The sequence below is a fragment of the Salvelinus fontinalis genome, chromosome 21, assembly GCF_029448725.1.
Source record: "Salvelinus fontinalis isolate EN_2023a chromosome 21, ASM2944872v1, whole genome shotgun sequence".
NCBI lineage: Eukaryota > Metazoa > Chordata > Actinopteri > Salmoniformes > Salmonidae > Salvelinus > Salvelinus fontinalis.
In genome coordinates, this window is record NC_074685.1 from 43,264,542 (window position 1) to 43,287,064 (window position 22,523).

Genomic DNA, 22,523 nt, shown 5'->3' on the forward strand with positions numbered 1-22,523 from the left:
AACATATAATGACGAAATAGATGAGACTTGAACAGTGATTTCTTAGCGCTGTCTAACGTCAATTTGTCACATGGATTTCTCAAGTCACTAACTATAATAAATGTATTATAAGTTAAACGATCATTTAAAATAGATAGGTCTAAAACAACAGCATAAACATCTCAAGCAGCAAAGTGCACCATACAATGCCACATTTTAGTGATGGAACGGTATGCGCACCTCAATCTGTTGCTGCACAGATGCATTCATACAATACGAAGAGGCTCCATATGGCAGTATTCCCAGCTCTTTGTACATCACCAACAGAGGCGTGCTCAACACACACACACACACGCGCGCGCACGCCCGCGCGCACGCACGCACACACACACACACACACACACACACACACACACACACGCACACACACAAAGTGTAGAATCATGTGCATAAATCATTCAGCCTAGCAGATTGTCCCGAACATTTTTGGTTATTTCAGGATTATTGTTGTTCCTCATTGATGTTCCTTATTTATTAAAGCAATATTAACAGCCGTGAAAGTGATTATTGGTTATTGGTAAATAATAATAATAATACATTATATAATGAATATATTATACTATATTTTATTTATGTAATAATAATATGAGGCCGATTATTGTAAATTAATTATTTACACTGTCTTTATTAACGTTGTTCATATTCATTGTCCTCAAAGAGGAAATCAAATCTATCGGACGTTTACCGTAACCTCTGAGGATTAGAGGGGGGTCTGCAAAAACACATATGCACGCATTGTGAGTGTAGGAGGGTGGAGCAAGACATATAGCCACTTGGACGACCCTCCCTATCTATAAATCAGAGAAAATAGATAATCTGGTGTTTATATTTTGGGATGGATTTTGTTTTGTGACTGTGCTGTGGCTACAGCTAGGGCCGGACGGGCCGAAGACACGCTCTGTCTCTCTGCCAGAGACTTATTTGTAAAATAAATAAAGAAGAGATTTGTGGCTGGGCCAATGTTTAGACTTCGTATTTTTTTGTTTTTATGCCATCCTCAGCTTTTCTTTTCGTGTCACTGTCGAAAAAAGGGGAGCACCGTAACATTTATTATTATAGCATAGATGCTGACGAATAGGCTACCTTAGTGAGTGTAGGCATCATAGTTATCTGGATATTGAAGTAAATTGCAAACCAAACATTACATATATCCTAAAGCCTAGTCATTTGCATATTCAATAAGTTCGTGTAATTCAAAAAATATTCTGAGGTGAAACTAACAAAAGACGTCGAAGCTACAGCCGACGTCTTAACTGACAGTCTTGTCCTAAAATCACGTCAGTCAATTTGTGCCATGGCTGTCTGAAGAACAACACTGCCGTTATTGTTAGTCCTCTATGCAATGCAAGGTAATAGGGAAATTAAACAGCCGCCTACAGCATAATGTTTCTTCAGTGAACTTCGCTTTGTGCCCAGCAACAGAGAGATAAATAGAGGTTTTGACAAGGTCAACCTCTATTGTACACCTTTGAATAAGCTACGTCGATTTTCTTCTCTCTTGAGTAGGCTAGGCCCTGTGATTATTCTGACTGATCAGTCTATCCAGGCCTAGCTTACATAAGAGTTGACAAATATGACACATAGGTCAAATAAATGTCTATTCCACCTTGGTTCAACATAATTTAATTGAAACGGCATGGAAACAACGTTGATTCAACCTGTGTGTGCCCAGTGGGGTGGCCTATAGGCCTGTCCTGTGTTTGTACTGTAGGGTGCATTCGGAAAGTATTCAGACCTCTTGTCCTTTTCCACATTTTGTTACCTTACAGCCTTATTCTAAAATGTATTAAATATTATTTTTCCTCATCAATCTACCCCATAACGACAAAGCTAAAACAGTTTTGAAATTTTAGCAAATGTACAAAAAAATCTAAAACAGAAATAGCTTATTTACATAAGTATTTAGACCGTTTGCTATGAGACTCACAATTGAGCTCAGGTGCATCCTGTTTCCAATGATCATCCTTGAGATGTTTCTACAACTTGATTCAATTGATTGGACATGTTTTGGAAAGGCACACACCTATCTATATAATGTCCCACAGTTGATAGTGCATGTCAGAACAAAAACCAAGCCATGAAGTAGAAGGAATTGGCCGTAGAGCTCCGAGACAGGATTGGGTCGAGGCACAGATCTGGTGAAGTGTACCAACAAAAATTCTGCAGCATTGAAGGTCCCCAAGAACACAGTGGCCTCCATCATTCTTAAATGGAAGAAGAGCGCTCAGAACCTTACACTGGGGCGCAGGTTCACCTTCCAACAGGACAACGACCCCGAAGCAGACAGCCAAGATAACGCATGAGTGGCTTCGGGACAAGTCTCTGAATGTCCTTGAGTGGCCAAGCCAGATCCCGGACTTGAACCCGATCGAACATCTCTGGAGAGACCTGAAAATAGCTGTGCAGCAACGGTCCCCATCCAACTTGACAGAGTTTGAGAGGATCTGTAGAGAAGAATGGGAGAAACTCCCCAAATACAGGTGTGCCAAGCTTGTAGCGTCATACCCAAGAAGACACAAGGCTGTAATCGCTGACAAAGGCGCTTCAACAAAGTACTGAGTAAAGAGTCTGAATACTTATGTAAATGTGATATTTCAGTGTTTTATCTTTTATACCTTTGCAAAAATGTATGAAAACCTGTTTTTGCTTTGTCATTGTGGGGTATTGTGCGTAGATTGCTGAGGGGAAAAAACAATTTAATCGTTTTTAGAATAAGGCTGTAACATAACAAAATGGGGAAAAAGTGAAGGGGTCTGAATACTTTCCGAATGCACTGTATATCAACACAAACAATAGAAACATTATGTTTATCGAATTCAATTTACATTCCTGAAAAAAATCTCAGTTTTCACTGTCAGAGAAAATGTTTAGGCCTACAGGCTATGGACAATCTTTCAATGTATGAAGAGTGAATGACAAAATAGTTCACTTAATGCATTCTCCAAATCAATTATAAATTGGCTCAACATCATAGAACCTTTTGGGTTCCGTAGAACTCTGTGAAGCCTGTGATGCAAACAGCGCTACCGCAAACCAATTTCCTAAAAGTTTCAAGAACTTTAACCAACATGTCCTCTCTCCAAATTGCTGAGGATCTCTCAAATAAAGTATTTTGGTCGTATTGAGTGCGCCCTCATTCACCCTCTCAAGGTGGGTGGGCATAGAAGGTGAGACTGAGGCCGCATGTTTAAGGTAACTATCTATTTTGACTTGAAGGTTAACTGGTCTTTTGAAAAACAGAAGGGCTTGCTTGCACTGCTGACTTTTACTCGGTTTTCCCACCATTTCTGGATACCTCTTGCCAGCTTAGTATATTTCTATATTTCTATATGGTTAATAACAAATATGTTTATAATAATAATAATGGATTGGATTTGTATAGCACCTTTCTACCAACTGAGGTACTCAAAGCGCTTTACAAAACTCACCTCATCCACCACCAAAGTGATGCACGGCAACCATTTTGTGTCAGAATGCTCACCACACATTAGATAGCATGGTGAAAAGGTAAGGAGTGATATATCCCAATTAGGAATGAGGGGGATGATTCGGTGGCCATGATGGAAATGAGGCCAGATTGGCAATGTAACCAGGGCACCTGTGTTAACATCCCTACTCTTGAGATAATGTCAAAGGGGGTGAATGCAATGGAGACAATGGGATAAGTCGTTGTCTTACGTGATAAGAAACATGCCTGATCTAGAAAGTGAATTGTTTTCCCAGACGAGAAGTTAGCGTTTTGGTCAATCAGGTTTTGCATACAATAAATTAAACTTGGTCTCCCAAGAAACGCTCACATTGTCTGAATTACGGAATAAGTTAAATCTGTATCGTGGAAGTTCAGCACTATAGCATGATTTAAATTTAAAGGCAATGTCCCCGCGTTCACAGAGACTGCATTCACGATAAGGCTCAATTGGAAATTACGTTTACATTTGAATCGCGCTATAGCACTGAACTTACGCAATACAGACTGAATCGAGCCCTAAGACAGCCTGAGAAATGCTTACATTGTCGGAATCGCAAAACGACTGATATTTACATGCTAGGCAGCATGCTAACCAGTGGTTAGGGGGAAATAGATGCACTTACAGATCTAGGATCTTAATTTGACCAATATTGTCACAGCAAAATAAATCCTGCAGCAAAGGATTTGAATGTTTAGTCCATAATGCTGCTTGATTGGTGGTTAGGCTATTAGCTAGCCAAAAGTAGGCTACATGAAAAGTGCAACTGTTAATATGACCGTGTGTTAGTGTGGGTTTTCAGTAAATCACAAAGCTCATCTGCATTTCCTGCAGTGCTGGAAAATTCTCATCAACAAAAGAGTGATCAAATTGACATCCTACATCTGTATAATGAATTATGAAGAGGGTATTCATAGGAAGTGTTACCACTATCGCTATCACACTCACAAGAACACTGATCGGAGGGAGTAGTCCCTAACAATGTAGTGTGTGGTGGTAAATACACTATCATGCTGGCCTACTTTAACCTCAACCACAGTATCTCCCACATGAACAGATGTGCAGAAACGTGGCCAAAATAAAATCCCTTCTTCTGCAAAATCCAAGGTCAGGCCATCTTGGCTACATGCAGTTTATCATATGTGGACGGAAATGTTATTTCAGTGTATGGGCTTTTCTTCTAACCTGGGATCCAAACTGAAGGGTTCTATTTCACGATTGTTTCACGTCACGATTTCAGTCTGGCCTTCCAACAGTGAAACAGCAATTCAGTTTGGATTGCAGGATTCCTTTCAACATGTGCAGACCAGCTGGCTGGAGACCATCCCAGTCTGTAGTTCCCACTTGCTTCAAAATGCTTCAAAATGTCCACCATTGTGGAAAGAGAAGATAACTGAACTAATGTACTATTGCCCCGTAAAACTCACTTCTATCATCATGAAGTGCTTTGAGAGGCTAGTTAAGGATCATATCACCTCCACCTTACCTAACACCCTAGACCCACTCCAATTTGCATCAACGCCCCAATCCATGGACAACGCTATTGCCATTGCACTGCACACTGCCCTATCCCACCTGGACAAGAGGAATACCTATGAAAGAATGCCGTTCATCGACTACAGCTCAGCCTTCAATACCATAGTGCCGACCAAGCTCATCACTAAGCTCAGGGCCCTGGGTCTGAATCCCCCTCACTGTGCAAATTGGTCCTAAACTTCCTGACGGGCCGACCCCAGGTGGTGAAGATAGGCAGCAACACCTCCAACACCCTGACCCTCAACACAGGGGCCCTGCAGGGGTGCGTGCATAGTCCTCTCCTGTACTCCCTGTTCACCCATGACTGTGGCCATGTAGGTGTCAAACTCAATCATTAAGTTTGCTGACGACACAACAGTGGTAGGCCTGATTACAACAACGACGAGACAGCCTACACGGAGGAGGTGAGAGCCCTGGCGGAATGGCACCTGGAAAATAACCTCTCCCTCAACGTCAACAAAACAAAGGAGCTGATCGTGGACTACAGGAGTGCAGAGAGAACATGCCCCCATCCATGTCGACAGGTAGTGGGTCAAAAGCTTTAAATTATTCGGCGTGCACATCACTGAGGACCTAAAATGATCCTTTCACACGGACAACGTGGTGAAGAAGGCGCAACAGTGCCTCTTCAACCTCAGAAGGCTATAAAAATCCAGCTTGGCACCTAAGACCCTCACCAACTTCCACTGATGCACCATTGAGAGCATCATGTCGGGTTGCATTACAGCCTGGCATAGCAATTGAACCGCCAGCAACCGTAGTGGTCAGCCCAACGCATCATCGGGAGCACACTGCCTGCCCTCCTGGACATCTTCAGCACCCGGTGTCACAGGAAGGCCAAGAAGATCATCAAGGACCTCAGCCACTCAGCCACCTCAGCCACCACGCGGTACTAAAACCCTGCTGCACCTTAGAGACTGCTGCCCTACAGTATGTACATAGAGATTGAACACTCCTCACTTTAATAATGTTTAAATACTGTTTTACCCACTTTATATTCATATACTGTATTCTAGTCATGTCTCATCCTATATAACTACTGAATACACACCTTTTCTATTCACATACTGTCTATACACACCATTCACATACGTATAGATTTATTTTACGGACTCTCGTCCGGAAGCTAATTTCCTGCAATTCTATCCATTGTTCCATGGGGTTTTGTACTGTGTATTTAATTGGTTCATTCTGACATTTCTTGATTTCTTGTTGCTTTCTAAATTAAAATATTTGATTATTTATGAACTTGTTTGACATTATACTATTGCACCTGCTATAACATCTGCTAAACTGAGTATGCAACCAATAAACTTTGATTTGATACACACATTATGACCCCCCCCCCCCCTCCCCCAAACAATAACACTGCTCAAAAGTCCAACCCTTTCCCCCTCCCTGCCACCCTGAACAATAACAATATCACTGATCAAAAATCCAACCCCCCCCACTTCCCTACTTCCCCGCCATCCTGAACAATAACGATATCACTGATCAAAAATCCAACCCCCCCCACTTCCCTACTTCCCCCCACCCTGAACAATAACAATATCACTGATCTAAAATCCAACCCCCCGCCCCACTTCCCTACTTCCCCCCACCCTGAACAATAACAATATCACTGATCAAAAATCCAACTCTCCCCCCTTCCGTCTTTAATCCATGCTGCTGAGCTTCCTGATGGATGTACCCTTGTCCCCCTGCATTCCTGGCACGCGACTCCCAGCTTCCCTCGGACCCACCTCGCCAGCCCTGTGATTGGGTGCCGCTGATGTGGTACGCCAGGGTTACCCTGTGGCAAGGAAACACTGGTGCTGGCCCTGAGATGGTTGAGGTTTGACGTAAGTAGGATTCACCTCTGGCACCTCATAGAGCCTTGGAACAGGATACATTGGTTTTGACTGTGTTAAAATGTTTATAACTTCTGTCACCTCCCCTGGCTGAAAACTTTGAAGCAAGTTTGTCATAAGCTAAAAACACATTGGACTGGTTTCAGTGAAGTATACATGCAATATAACATGTCCTTGGTGTAATTCCTTATTGAACTTATTTCAGCTCCTGAACAAATGCTTAGTCACATTAAAGAAAATGACTGCACTACCACACACATGAACTGATTAAGCCAGCACTGAGCACCTCCTAGCCCAGGAGTAACAGTGGAAAACAAAATGGCACATGGACACAAAGGCTAGCGATTGTTCACCAGTTGAAAGCAAAATACAGGCTGTGTAGGTCTAACTCAGTCTGAAGTCCTAACTCAGTGTGAAGTCCTAACTCAGTGTGAAGTCCTAACTCAGTGTGAAGTACTAACTCAGTGTGAAGGCCTAACTCAGTGTGAAGTCCTAACTCAGTGTGAAGACCTAACTCAGCGTGAAGTCCTAACTCAGTGTGAAGTCCTAACTCAGTGTGAAGTCCTAACTCAGCGTGAAGGCCTAACTCAGTGTGAAGGGCCTAACTCATTGTGTAAGCCTAACTCAGTGTGAAGGCCTAAAGTTAGGCCTAACTCAGTGTGAAAGCCTAACTCATTGTGTATGCCTAACTCAGCGTGAAGTCCTAACTCAGTGTGAAGGCCTAACTCAGTGTGAAGACCTAACTCAGCGTGAAGTCCTAACTCAGTGTGAAGTCCTAACTCAGTGTGAAGTCCTAACTCAGTGTGAAGTCCTAACTCAGCGTGAAGTCCTAACTCAGTGTGAAGGCCTAACTCAGTGTGAAGGCCTAACTCAGTGTGAAGACCTAACTCAGCGTGAAGTCCTAACTCAGCGTGAAGACCTAACTCAGCGTGAAGTCCTAACTCAGCGTGAAGACCTAACTCAGTGTGAAGTCCTAACTCAGTGTGAAGTCCTACCTCAGTGTGAAGTCCTAACTCAGTGTGAAGAGGTAAAGTTAGGCCTAACTCAGCGTGAAGGCCTAAATTAAGGCCTAACTCAGTGTGAAGGCCTAAATTAAGGCCTAACTCAGTGTGATGGCCTAACTCAGTGTGTCGGCCTAACTCAGGGTGAAAGCCGAACTCAGTGTGAAGGACCTAACTCAGTGTGTAGGCCTAACTCAGTGTGAAGGACCTAAGTCATTGTGTAGGCCTAACTCATTGTGTAGTCCTAACACAGTGTGTAGACCTAACTCATTGTGAAAGCCTAACTCATTGTGTAGGCTTAACTCAGTGTAAAGTCCTAACTCAGTGTGAAGGCCTAAAGTTAGGCCTAACTCATTGTGTAGGCCTAACTCAGTGTGTAGGCCTAACTCAGTATGAAAGCCTAACTCAGTGTGAAGGGCCTAACTCATTGTGTAGGCCTAACTCAATGCGAATGCCTAACTCATTGTGTAGGCCTAACTCAGTGTAAAGTCCTAACTCAGTGTAAAGTCCTAACTCATTGTGAAGGCCTAAAGTTAGGCCTAACTCATTGTGTAGACCTAACTCAGTGTGTAGGCCTAACTCAGTATGAAGGCCTAACTCAGTGTGAAGGGCCTAACTCATTGTGTAAGCCTAACTCAGTGTGAAGGCCTAAAGTTAGGCCTAACTCAGTGTGAAAGCCTAACTCATTGTGTATGCCTAACTCAGTGTGAAGGCCTAACTTAGTGTGAAGGCCTAATTCAGTGTGTAGGCCTAAAGTTAGGCCTAACTCATTGTGTAGGCCTAACTCAGTGTGAAGTCTACCTGTCCCAGACCTGCTGTTTTTTCAACTCTCTAGAGACAACAGGAGCGGTAGAGACACTCTTAATGATCGGCTATGAAAAGCCAACTGACATTTACTCCTGAGGTGCTGACTTGCTGCACCCTCGACAACTACTGTGATTATTATTATTTGACCATGCTGGTCATTTATGAACATTTGAACATCTTGGCTATGTTCTGTTATGATCTCCACCCGGCACAGCCAGAAGAGGACTGGCCACCCCTCATAGCCTGGTTCCTCTCTAGGTTTCTTCCTAGGTTTTGGCATTTCTAGGGAGTTTTTCCTAGCCACCGTGCTTCTACACCTGCATTGCTTGCTGTTTGTGGTTTTAGGATGGGTATCTGTACAGCACTTTGAGATATCAGCTGATGTAAGAAAGGCTATGTAAATAAATTTGATTTGAAGGCCTAACTCAGTGTGTAGGACTAACTCAGTGTTAAAGACCTAACTCATTGTGTAGGCCTAACTCATTGTGTAGACCTAACTCAGTGTGAAGGCCTAACTCATTGTGTAGGCCTAACTCATTGTGAAGGCCTAACTCATTGTGTAGGCCTAAAGCTAGGCCTAACTCAGTGTGTAGGTCTAACTCAGTGTGTAGGCCTAAAGTTAGGCCTAACCCAGTGTGAAGGCCTAACTCATTGTGTAGAACTAACTCAGTGTGAAGGCCTAACTCAGTGTGAAAGCCTAACTCAGTGTGTAGGCCTAACTCAGTGTGAAGGCCTAACTCAGTGTGAAGGGCCTAACTCATTGTGTAGAACTAACTCAGTGTGAAGGCCTAACTCAGTGTTAAAGACTTAACTCAGTGTGTAGGCCTAACTCAGTGTGAAAACCTAACTCATTGTGTAGGCGTAACTCAGTGTGATGGCCTAACTCAGTGTGAAGGCCTAACTCAGTGTGTAGGCCTAACTCAGTGTGAAGGGCCTAACTCATTGTGTAGAACTAACTCAGTGTGAAGGCCTAACTCAGTGTTAAAGACTTAACTCAGTGTGTAGGCCTAACTCAGTGTAAAGGCCTAACAGTGTGAAGGCCTAACTCATTGTGAAGGCCTAACTCAGTGTGAAGGCCTAAAGTTAGGCCTAACTCAGTGTGAAATGCCTAACTCTGTGTGAAGGCCTAACTCATTGTGAAGGCCCAACTCAGTGTGAAGGCCCAACTCAGTGTGAAGGCCCAACTCAGTGTGAAAGCCTAAAGTTAGGTCTAATTCATTGTGTAGACCTAACTCAGTGTGAAGGCCTAACTCATTGTGTAGGCCTGTTTTAGTGTGAATGCCTAACTCGTTGTGTTGGCCTGACTTAGTGTGAAGGCCTAACTCATTGTGAAGGCCTAACTTAGTGTGAAGGCCTAACTCATTGTGTAGGCCTAACTCAGTGTGAAGGCCTAAAGTTAGGCCTAACTCCTTGTGTAGGCCTAACTCAGTGTGAAATGCCTAACTCTGTGTGAAGGCCTAGCTCATTGTGAAGGCCCAACTCAGTGTGTAGGTCTAACTCGGTGTGAAGGCCTAACTCGGTGTGAAAGCCTAACTTATTGTGTAGGCCTAAGTCAGTGTGAAGGCCTAACTCAGTGTGAAGACCTAACTCAGTGTGAAAGCCTAAAATTAGGTCTAACTCATTGTGTAGGCCTAACTCAGTGTGAAGGCCTAACTCAGTGTGAAAGCCTAAAGTTAGGCCTAACTCAGTGTGAAATGCCTAACTCTGTGTGAAGGCCTAACTCATTGTGACGGCCCAACTCATTGTGAAGGCCTAACTCAGTGTGTAGGCCTAACTCATTGTGAAGGCCTAACTCATTGTGAAGGCCTAACTCATTGTGAAGGCCGGTATGTGGCTTCATCAGCAGACTACTGAACACCAGGTGGCCCACCGGAGCATCCTCAAGGTCCCCATAACAGCACACAACAAACCACATGTCCATCTTTGTACAGCCAAGCTCAAGTATTTTCTGTTACATTTCCTGATTTTCATTTGACATCTTGCTCAGATCTTGGTGGAGCAGACAACATGTCCCTTTAGGACATCTCATGGTCACAGAAACTGCAAGAATGAGCTTTATACAGTGGAATGTCAGTTTGGTAAAACCCCAAAAAGCATGACACTTTTCACATCCTTTATAATGTATGCTCTCTTCAGGTGGAAGAGTCCAACTGAGTCAGTTAAAGGGAGGTATACAGATATGTGATGTGCAGATAAAGGTGGGAATGACCTGGTAGCCTTTCCAGGAAAATTTGACAGGAAGAGAGGAATGATTGGGCCCAAAAAAACACTGTCACTTCCTTTAACAATTTGTGGGGAACTCCATAAATAGTAAAGCAATTCTGCAGCCACTTGACATTGGCGGAAGAGGAAGAGGATCCAGGATCCTCCTTGAGAATGGGTATGGAGTCGGGAAAACTTAGCAAAATTCCCTTTAAAGCAAATTTCCCTACACAGGGAAGATTTGACATGATGTATAGCAAGTACAGGATTACTAAAACCATAAAGAAGATTTGTTGGAAACTTATAGATTGTGTCTTTAATGAAGAGCATGTTCTGAAAAGTGACCAATAATGCATCAGTGTGTGGAGTCAACTAATCTTCTAGAGGTGAGAAAATGCCTCTTGAACTATTGTTTTAATTCCTCTACCATACACACAGTAAAGACTGTTGATAGATCTGACATTAGTGAAGCGTTTTTCATCATTAAAATAGCAGGAGGCCTTGGCTTCCTCTGGCCCATTTTGAAATGTGGCCAGCTACGTAAATTCCCCAGAGCTGTGGTGGGCAGTGACGCTGTCAGTGGCCCTGGCAAGGGAGCTCGATTTGGCACAGTATGGGAAGCCATTATTTCTCCTTGGCTCAGATTGACAAGACAAGAGGCACATTCTAAAAACAACACCACTTTCTCTGCCCTGTCCACAAGAAGGGGAGGAGCCAGCGACAGGATGTGACTGTCACACAGCAAACAGACTCCCCGTAATTTATTACAACGACTCAGCTCTTTTATTTTAAGGTCTCTGGTGTAATGAGGGGCCGCTATCATTGGGTAAATACCCCACCGTGTTTAGACTAATATAGCCTCTGTGATCGGGCTATCATCTGTATTCGCAAGGATCATGCGTATGCCTCTTAAAATAGGCACCCTATATGATGGGTGATCAGTGGCTATTTTCATTTGTGCTCGTCGTATGCCATCTCAAAGGCGTGGAGAACAAACGGGGAGTGGAGGGTCACAGACATTCACTCTGAGAGCGCATCCTAAATGGATAAGCTGGGGTCATTCATCTGAAATGTTACTTTTGGTCAATTATACATTTTTGGGCAAAGGGAGAGAAATAAAAACATTGAGGCCTTGGTCTCACAGTTGCATAAGTTTCTTGTTTATTTAGTTTCAAGTCCTGACATTCTATGCATGCTTTGAACACGTATTGCTCTGATAGCCACAGGTAGTTAAGGTTACAGTCAGGGCAGACACATGGACACAAAGAATATAAACCCATGATGGAGGTTAAAGCTAGAATCCTTAGTTGCAGCATCAATTTTTGGACTCACAAATTAATGATATATACCCCATTGATTTTTGAACATTTTTACTTATTAACGCATCATAAGTTTAGTTCAATTGTCGTACCCCATCAGAATCCAAAATATAACGTAGTTTGTTTTGCTCCGATGTTTGTAAACAAAGAAAATATATTTGAAAAAAAATACACTTTATAGCCTCAAAACATGGCAAAAACTTCAATGTTTATATCATGGGATGGTCCGTCCTTGCATCCATAGCTCTGTCTATGAATTTGAGAGTGGTAACATTTCTCCAGGCCCATCCCTCAGCTTTTTATCAAAACAGAGGTGGGGTGTCCCTTTGTTATTATTTCAGAGGATTGTAGCTTTAAGAAACAACATGTTACAGTAGAACATCACATCTTAACTTTTGAATTTCTCTGTCTGCAACTTTTTTACACCCAGAACACCAACATAAACAAACAAAGCATTGTGCCCCCCTAAATCATTATATGACACCTGATATCACTGCAATTCAAAAGCCTCTCTTTTGATTGATACATTCTATCAAAGAGAATGAGAAAATCGATGTTGACAAATACGTATTGAAAATAAGCGAGAGGTTGTTAGTCACCATTTCAATAAAGTGTATAATGGCTTTATGCATAAGACCCCAACAGTGTTCCCTCGAATAAAATAAAGTGTTGATTGTAACACAGCAGAGTAAAGAGTTATGAACGTAAATGTAATTGTTTGTGTCAGAGGCAAAGGTGTTGTGATGATCTGGCCCCACTCTTTTTGGCACTTAGTGGTTAGGTACCTTCACCACTTCAATTGAGCAAGATTAAAAGGTACACACATAGGTCAACAAACATCTAACATGTCAACCATGAACCAAAGAGGAGCTTCCCTGTCAATTCTAATCCCTGAACTGCAGGATGCAATTGAGCAAGATTAAAAGGTACCTTCCCCAATTGAGCAAGATTAAAAGGTACACACACAGGTCAACAAACATCTAACATGTCAACCATGAACCAAAGCGGAGCTTCCCTGTCAATTTTAATCCCTGAGCTGCAGGATGCCACTTGAAAACTGGGCACCACTGACAGATAGTGCCTACCTACAGGCCAAACCATGCATCTCCAAGATGTCTACCTTGTTTCTGGTAAATGACTGGGACAGAATACTAGGTGTACCCCAAACCAGCTCCTCATCCCTACCAACTCACTCGGAGGACCCTCAATTGTCACATGTTGCTGACCAAACGAGAGTAAAGAAGGGATCAATAAACCCATCAACTTTGGGACACACTCGTGACTTGAATGCAGCCCCAAGGTCCGTCAGAGGGCAATATTATTTTTGACGTAGTTTGTCCTCTGACGTCCCAAGGTGATCTGCCCAGCCGGTAATACGCTTGTGTCCCCCCTTGACTAGAAACTACATAAACATCCTCCGTTTAGGCTGCAAATGTGACAGTTTCCTCCTAGACTAACTTTAATGGCGAGCAGCCCTAAAGAAAATATGCGTATGGGAATATATACGTTCTGTCTTAATGAAACAATTTCCCTCCACCATGCTAGGTTGCACCAGTCTGTTGTTTGCCCCTGTCTGAAGGCTGCCTGCAACGTCCGGAAGTAGCATCATGGTGGTAGAAAATTGTGTTTTATTAAGACAGTACGCATATTTTCCCAGGTATTTTATGGCTGCTCGCCATTAAAGCTATTTAAGGAGGAAACCGATGCCTTTGCAGCATGAATGGAGGATGCTTTATGTAGCTGCTCCTTCGCTGGGTGACACGAGTGTAACACCGGCTGGGATTACTGCGTCGACACCTAGAGGTAATAAGACGTCAGGAAGAACTACTAAGGGTCTCGGCGTTAACTTGAACGATGCAATTCCAGATCTACATTTAAATAATAAAACGAGCATGAAATTATTAAATTCCTCGTTGTTTTACAATATAATAACCTCAATAACAGTCAAACATTTAATTTTGAAGATGTTTCATATTTTACGTGTCAAGCATCAGAAACAGAAACAAACAAATGCACATATATAATTAGGAACACCTGTCCATTCTTTTGTATGAAAATGTGCAAACTCCTAACATATCGCGGTGCTTCAAGTTGGCGCCTAGACCACTAGAGGGCGTAGTTCTTCCTGACGTCGTATTACCTCTAGGTGTCGACGCATTCAGCCCAGCCGGTGATAGACTCCTATCCCCCTCCCCGGATAGCACTTCCCTCTGGAGCCTGCAGCCTTTCTGGCTTGGTCGAAGTGGCTATAGAAGGGTCTAATTATCCCCAACACCCTAGATCATTTTCACTCCCTCAGCTTTGGGACACATGCATATGGCAGAGGCACACGTGTATGTGCAAATGGCGGGCCAGGGGGGTGCGGTAAAGGGAGTGATTTGGGATTCAGCCACTGACTTAAAAAAATGAAAAATCCTAGTCACCTTCACTTCAAACAATCAAATCTAATTGATATGCAAAACATTCTTGTAAAACAATAAAATACATTCCAAGTCAATGACAAATGTTAAAAGTTGAATAAAAACAGACAAAAGCGGGACATTGAATATATGTGATTAATTCATTTACGAATACGCATCAATTCCCAGTTTGTTCAAAGATGTGTGTTTCCAAGAGGTTGACAGAATGGCTACGATAGAGGCACTTCTAGGCCTCGTCAAAATGCCACAACTGGCTCCGACTGAGGACCTATAGCAAAACCATCAACTCTGGCACAGTCCCTCCACTTAAATCATTGTCTGGTGCAAATATGTAAACATTCAATAGATATAACACATATATTCAGTTTGATTTGGAATGCTTTGAAGGGGAGGGGTGCACTCCGTGGATTTGACTGCCAGTTTTCCCTTACAACAACATGTATTTCCTTACAGTACAGTTCTGATGTAACACTTCCAACTGATTGAGTCTGGTCAATGCTGCACTTTGCTCAAAACACATATTGTCCTTTTTTCCCCCTTGTTTGTAACACACCTGAGAATACAAGTGAATATGAGTCTAACCAGTCACAGAGCCTTACATCAATTCAGAACCCAAATTGTGTCCTCATTAGTCCATTAAAATCGTATTCTATTCCATATAGTCCAAACACCCACACAAATACAACAACTCCCCTACAGACAAAAAGATCCCAAAAGACAAGACGGCTACTTACGACGTCCCCCAAAACCTACAACTACTAATACTAAACGCGCAATTCAACAAAGTGATCCTGAGTAACTTCTGAGTGCAGTACACCAAACCTCCGCCTTACCCTGTTTAGAACTCAACTTCTCCCGAACTCGAGTGAGAAAATAGCACAGAAAACATTAACTGGCAGCTGCAACATTTTTGTTGACGCACATAAAGACATAACAATCCCTGTGACCCTAGAGGTCACAGGTGGGATTTTGCTTTGAACATGTCTCTTGAAAGAGTAGAGTGCACAACAACAATACTCTTGAACTATGGCTGAGCTTGCCACTATTGGCAGCATTTCACATCTATTTAAAAAAAAACACACCCACACCCTGGGTTTTCAACAGTGTGCATATTGCACTTCTCGTCCTCCCAGGCATCTGGAGTACCTGGTACATCTCAGGAGAAGGTTGACTGGGACAGTAACACTTTACTGGACTATCATCACCAATCCCAGAGTGGTCCTTCAGTTAATTCATTGATTGATCAAGAAATGCCATCTTCCATCGGAAAATCTTTCAACTGTAGTTGGAAACATGAAAGAATCGCCTTCACTTCCACTTACTTATATACCATTTGCCTTAAAAATACCCGTATCAATTTTGACTAAATTTAATTTCTTCTCGCTAAAAGGCTTGAGTAGAAATGTAAATGAAAAAGAGGCTTGAATTTGCCGCCACTTTATGTTGACATGCCTTGTTTCCCATCACTAGTAATCAGTGAAGGCAGCTTGGGACATCTCATCTGTCACTACTGGCAGACGTGTTTGAGTAGATGTACCAATACCACCTGAGAAACCACACCACCCCCACCATGATAAATGTAACTAATCTTAAAAAGCTAAATGTATACCATGTAGTATATATTAAAACTCAATTCAACTACACTTAGTAACTGAGTGTATCTTTAGAGACCTTTGGTAACAATCATTAACGCCACATAGATTTTTTTTTAAACACATTGGGGAAGTATATCTCATGTACTTTACTGTAGCTGAGGATAGTACAAACATACCAAAGACTGCTGAAGTTATCTTTTCACTGACACAGGCATATGTCCACTGAAAACACAACAAATACTTCCTGAGGTAGTCTTTCAGTTACAATAGCGTTTTCTAGTGGATCCCCAAGCAAAAAAAAACTTCCTGGAAATCTATACGAAAAATAGCTACCATGTTAACACTTCACATACTTGTAAACTGCACTTACACGTCTGAACAATGCATTGGTTGTGCATTTCTTGTTGCAGAGGCGTGTGCTCTGCGTAGATGAGAATACATTCAGATCTGTCGTGTAATAAATACATTTAGAAAAACAATTATGTCACATTCTGTCACATTCACAAAAGAAAGAAGGGGGTCCCCCCCTCCTTCAGGTGAACGGTGGGTTTTGAGAGGCGTGGCTCAGTTGTCGGGGTTGAGGCCTGTTGTCAGGCAGGTGGTGGTGCCTGCTCGGAGGGTGTTGGGGTTGAACTTGCAGGAGTGTAGGACGGCCTTAAACAGCAGGGGGAGCTGTTCCAACGGAACGTTCACCAGCTTCCCTGGAAGGGCCGAACATTTACATTACATTTTACACATTAGTCATTTAGCATATGCTCTTATCCAGTGCAATTCACAGTAGTGAGTGCATACATTTTCCATACAATTTGTTTTATTTTTGTACTGTACCATCAAAGACAGTAAGCACAGAAAACAACAACCTCTCTTAATCCCCATCTATCCCCCAAACAAATCCAATGGACATTGACGTGCACAGTATTCACAACCACAGATCTATTACAGTACATTATTTACCATACATTGGGGTGTATAATGTTTTCCCTTGATGCCATCCTAAAGTAGGATAGGATGAACTTTAACCTTAGACACACTGTGCTGCATACAAAATAAACACTGCACATAACATAGTACACACATTGCACATTACCCATGTCATACACACTGTACACGTTTCGTATAGCCATATGCATAATACATATTGCACACCTTACAATGAAAATGGCTATCAGTCGGAGCTGAAAAGGGTTTGCATTATAAGGTGACAATTGAATGAACTGTATGTACTCACCGGCGATGTGGCGGATCTCAGGGAGGCACATCATGATCTCGGGGAAGCGTTTGGGCTGGTGAGGGTACTTGTACTCAGCTAGGTCCTGGCACACATACCAGTAGCGCTTGTTCAGCTTCTCCAGCTGAGAAACATTGGTAAGCCCTTGGATATCTGCACAGAGGAGAGGGTTACGGATTACGATGACGACTAATACAGTCCCTTTAAAACAATAAATTTGTGCTGCCTTCATTGCCAGGACTTGGTTTTTAATAAAATATGAATTAAATAGATGCACACACAATAATATGCACAGTATCTACTGACATTTCAGATTATATTGCATAGGTAAAAAAGTGTTTTCTATCAGTGTAAAAATAGCCCAGCAGCCATTGTATCATCCCAGCCTTTTTTGTAATTTCCAACATATTTAAAAAAAAAGTACCGTATGTAGAATTGACATAGAGTAATACCTTGGGTGAGGAAGTTGATGGCTTTCATACAGGCATACTCCTCATTGCTAACCTTCAGCTGATTAAATTTGCGGAACAGGTATATCAGTCTCTCCATCACATCCATTCCATCTTCACTAAACCTGGCAGATGAGAGATAATCAATTAAAATCATTTGAAAGAACGGCTTAAATTGCATTTAAAAGACTTAATTAATGATGTATCCCAGGACCGATATCCCTCAGCCAGATTAAGCTACAGGTGAGGCTTAATCTGGCTCAAGGAAAACCACCCTTTCTAATATTCTCCCAAAAAGGCCAACCTTGAGCCAAGGCTATGGCAATGGAACCCAACCCCAGATCCATGTTACCAGACTCAAGAACCTAGAGACCTAAGATCCCGGGGCTTCTCTTACCCTTGCAGCTCGTAGTCAGAGGGCGAGTACTTGGTGGTGACGTTGGCCAGGTCCCCGAACATCTGGCCACTGTAGATGGTGAGGCTGGAGAGCAGGATGAGCTCCTGCCAAGTGGCACTGAGCAGCAGGGTGTAGTCCTCGATGGACAGCTCGCAGAAGAAGGGCAGCCGCTTGATCCAGGAGATCTGCCGAAACAGCAGCTCGTCTGCCAGCCGACAGAGCAAGGCAAACAGCTCCCCCTGGGTCACCCTGTACCTGGGGGACACATGGCAGACAGGGAGGTGTGAAGGTTAGGCATAACACACTTTCTTGACACTCTAGAACCAAAGATAATGAATAAAAAGAGTGATTGACAGAACATTTTTAGTAAAGATCAGACAAAACAAGACATCTGGCGTCAAGACCCCAAACCTTAAAAGTCTACCAAAAGAAAACAACTCAGCCCATCAAAAGCACAGTTCCCGACACAGATGTGTACACCGTGGGAACTCACCCATCTTCTATGAGCATGGGGGTCCCCAGGGGGGCCAGGTCCTCAGCTGCCACCAGTTGGGAGACGAGGGTCTGTGATTGGGAGTACAGGCTGCGGGCCAGGGTGGGCCTAAGGACTGACTGGGCATAACCAAAAAGGTGCGGCAGGAACTGGTAGTGTGAGGACAAGGGCGTGCCCGCGTACTGTTCCCGGTAGGTAGCAGTGTAGCCATTCATTTCCAGGGACCTGCTGCAAAGACACAGGAAACCATTACGGAGTAAAGAACTGCTCTACTATAAATACTTACTACACTGTGCTTACAGAAATAATTACAAAAGAATAATGGCACCATAATGGGAAGTGTGACAGAGTTATCTACCAAATGTATATTTTTCTGGACACAGGCAAGCATGAAAAAATCATGAAAGAACTCTATGCTTTATCATGGAGACAGCACCAGAGAGGGTTGCAGACAGAGAGCATCGACCCTGAGACAACCATGTTAAGGACAGTATTAATCATTGTGGAATGGCAAGACTTCAGCAAAAGCAGAGGAATGAAAACAGTGTCCGCTGTTTCCGCGGCAACAAACCCAGAGAGAATCCAGTTGTGAGGAGCTTCAAATTCTCCCAGAAATGTGCTTAGAAGTGAAATGTGGGTGACCTTACATTTTAACATGAGAGGAACTTTCACTCAATCGCATAACAACAACATTTGAAAAAAAACATTACTGGTACTGGTAGGCATGCAATGGAAAATTCAAAAGGTGTCATGAAGCTGAGGGGACAAACTAAAATGTATCCGTATCCGTTCATAGGACATACGACTGCCAGATATAGGTCCTTTTATTGAGAAATGAATTTAAAGTTATTGAATTTGGCCACAAAATGTTGATGCATTTCACTCCGGTGGAAGTCATAGTTACTCAGTCAGTGGTGTTTCTCGATCAGTGCGCCGACCTTTAACTTTTGAGGTAATGGTCTGTACCTCTACAGCAACAGCTCACCTGGACGACAGGGTGGAGACCGGCGAGGGTTGGTTGCCCTCGGAGACACCATTGTCGGCGGAACTGTGGTCACTGTCCCCGTTGTTTCCCCAGGTGTGCTCTGGCAAACCAGCATCCTCCTTGAACTCCTGGCCTGTCATAATGCGCTCCATTTCTTCATTCGAAATCTATAGCAGAGAAGCGAGGGAAGAGAGGGAGGGCAACAAGGAAGGAGGTAAGAGAAGAGAAAGCCTCTGTTCATTTTCTCTTGTCAATCAGTATGTCATAGGGTTATTGATTCAGGTGCATTAGTCTCTGTACAAACAAAAGCCTGTTTGTCTGACGATTAGAAAAATGTTATACATTGGTCATTGTTAAGTTTTTTTATTCAGCTACGTAGCATACTAAACCCTGCTCATGAGAAATAACAAAGGTTTCATAGAAATATTTTAAGAATGTTCCCGAGACGGTGGCGGGCAGCTTTTCTTTCACATATTGTCAGTATACCCGTGAACAGTGGAATCAATATGTGGCTATGAGTGGATTTAAGATGGCAGGAGCTTCTTAGATTAGAGAACAAAACAAGCACCCACGGACATATCTCTCACTCTTGCACTCTTTGCCTCGGGAAGCGGGTGAACTTTTTCTCCGCCGCACAAGCGGTGCCTTCCCATTATCTGTGTTTGAAAGGCGTCTGATTACTCCGTTGCAGCGCTATCGTTCACATCTGAGCAGAAGGGTGATTTAAGCCTAATGAGTTAACCCTATCTGCAATAATGAGGGACAGACTTGACTGTCTCGCAGGGCCTGAATCCAGCTTTGGAGCAAGGACACCGATATCGAGGCAATCGCTGGAATCAACTGAATGATTTTGCTCCTTGAAAGATGCTAGGCAGAGAATGTTATCTAAAACCATTCTGCAGATACTTTCCAGGCAAAAAAAAACAACCCCCGAGGTATTTCAAGTATTGAAAAATTTCATGCAGGTACAGTAATCTAGTAAAGACTGACTTTTGCTGCCATTATTGTGTGGTTTTGAACATTTTGAGATGACAATAAGAATAAAGTTGGTGAAAATGAAAGCCTACCTTACTAATTCACAACAAGCCACAATAGCCAACATTTAAACATATTAAACTACATTTTTTGACCTGTTATAACATTTGGAAATGCAAGCTACTGTTAAAATGGTCTGGTTTTCACCATCAATGGAACATGAATCAAATCTCATCAATCAATCTTTGCGTTCGGCTACTCAGCTGCTTTCAGGGGCTTCTCTTTAAAAGTACACCTGGAAAATAGCCTCTTTTTTTAGTTGAGTCGCAAAACATAAACAAAATAAATAGTCTGAAAATAATAGATTTGTTTTAAAATGAAAGCACTTCAAGTCCATGTCGTACACAAACGTGGGCTCTGAATCAATTGGAGAGAGAATCATGTCCATTTTCGAGTTGTATTGCCTGGAATGTGAGAAACATATTCTCTGAATACGCTTTACAAACAGAATGATGGAACTGAAAGTTTCTTCTATTGAGGTTGGTTGCTTTGTAAAAAACAGTCTCACACTGGGAGGAACCACAGGAGGTTGGTGGCCCCTTAATTGGGGAGGACGGGCTCGTGGTAATGAATGGAGCGGAATCGGTGGAATGGTATCAAATACATCAAACACATGGTTTCCAGGTGTTTGATGTCATTCCATTTGCTCCGTTCCGGCCATTATTATGAGTCGTCCTCCCCTCAGCAGCCTCCACTGGGAGGAACATAGAAAACACTAACACCACAGTGCACAACCAAAGTCATTGAGGGCAACAGTGTCTGCAGTTTTCAGTATGGAGAAAACTTTTTGAAACCGAGAGAAAAAGGGAGGGACTACTTGAACTTGTCCAATAAGAAAACAGATTTCTTGTTGTTTTCTTTTGCTTAACATTTTACTACGGTGTGACGTGTGACTTACTAAACACATCCCTGGTTTCGTTAATGCCCTTGGCACTTATTTGATCAGTTTATCATGCCATTAATTGGACAGAGAGAAACTGTATTAAACCGGAAAAATGTAATCCAGCAGGCCCTCGAGTCAAACGATATATGGGTAGGACAGAGGTAAAAGACCTAAGACTGGACCAGAACGGAAACAGTAATAAATTGCGACATACCTCGACAGGTCCAATGCTCTTATTCCTTCCCCCTGGCATTCCATCCTCTCTGATTGCTGTGGAGAGACACACAGACAGAACTTAGAAAGCCCATTCTGAAAAACTGTAAATGCATTTCACACCTTACATAACCATTTTAAAATAGACTAGTTGAAAGAAAAGAGATGGTGACAGGAGGGTTGGAGTTGGGTTCAGCAACTCAACATAGGATGACTGGAAGTTTTTTACTGTTGAGGGAGATATGTGGAAGACTGTAGAATCTGAGCTGTGAGGTTTGTGGAAGGGACCTGGCACCCTCTAATGGTGAGAAAAGGCATCAGCGTTTTAACTGGTCTGAACTGGATTAAACAGAAATAGAAGGATACTCTAAAGAGCATATGATTGACATCAATACTTAAAAAGAAAGTCTCTAGAATGTAAAAGAACTGAATAGATAGTAGTGAAATTGAGTTGCGTGATGAATTAACAGTTGAATGGTGTGTGTGTGAGTGTGTGTGTGTGTGTGTGTGTGTGTGTGTGTGTGTGTGTGTGTGTGTGTGTGTGTGTGTGTGTGTGTGTGTGTGTGTGTGTGTGTGTGTGTGTGTGTGTGTACATGTGTCTAAA

The 22,523-nt window shown here is 42.7% G+C and overlaps 1 protein-coding gene across 5 annotated transcripts in view; it reads right to left on the reverse strand.

The window, feature by feature from the left end:
* Positions 1-12,040: 12,040 nt before the first annotated feature.
* Positions 12,041-22,523, reverse strand: part of LOC129818960 (nuclear receptor subfamily 6 group A member 1-A-like) — a 191,625-nt gene continuing 181,142 nt past the window's right edge. For 4 of the 5 annotated variants that reach the window (XM_055875350.1, XM_055875346.1, XM_055875348.1 and 1 more), the window contains 7 exons: positions 21,921-21,976; positions 19,789-19,955; positions 18,804-19,031; positions 18,311-18,565; positions 17,917-18,038; positions 17,465-17,617; positions 12,041-16,937 (listed from right to left, as the gene is read on the reverse strand). In XM_055875350.1, the coding sequence (XP_055731325.1) occupies positions 16,801-16,937; positions 17,465-17,617; positions 17,917-18,038; positions 18,311-18,565; positions 18,804-19,031; positions 19,789-19,955; positions 21,921-21,976 (1,118 nt within the window). In that variant the 3' untranslated portion in view covers positions 12,041-16,800. The remainder of the gene's footprint in view (positions 16,938-17,464; positions 17,618-17,916; positions 18,039-18,310; positions 18,566-18,803; positions 19,032-19,788; positions 19,956-21,920; positions 21,977-22,523) is intronic. The other variant, XM_055875347.1, reaches the window with a different exon arrangement.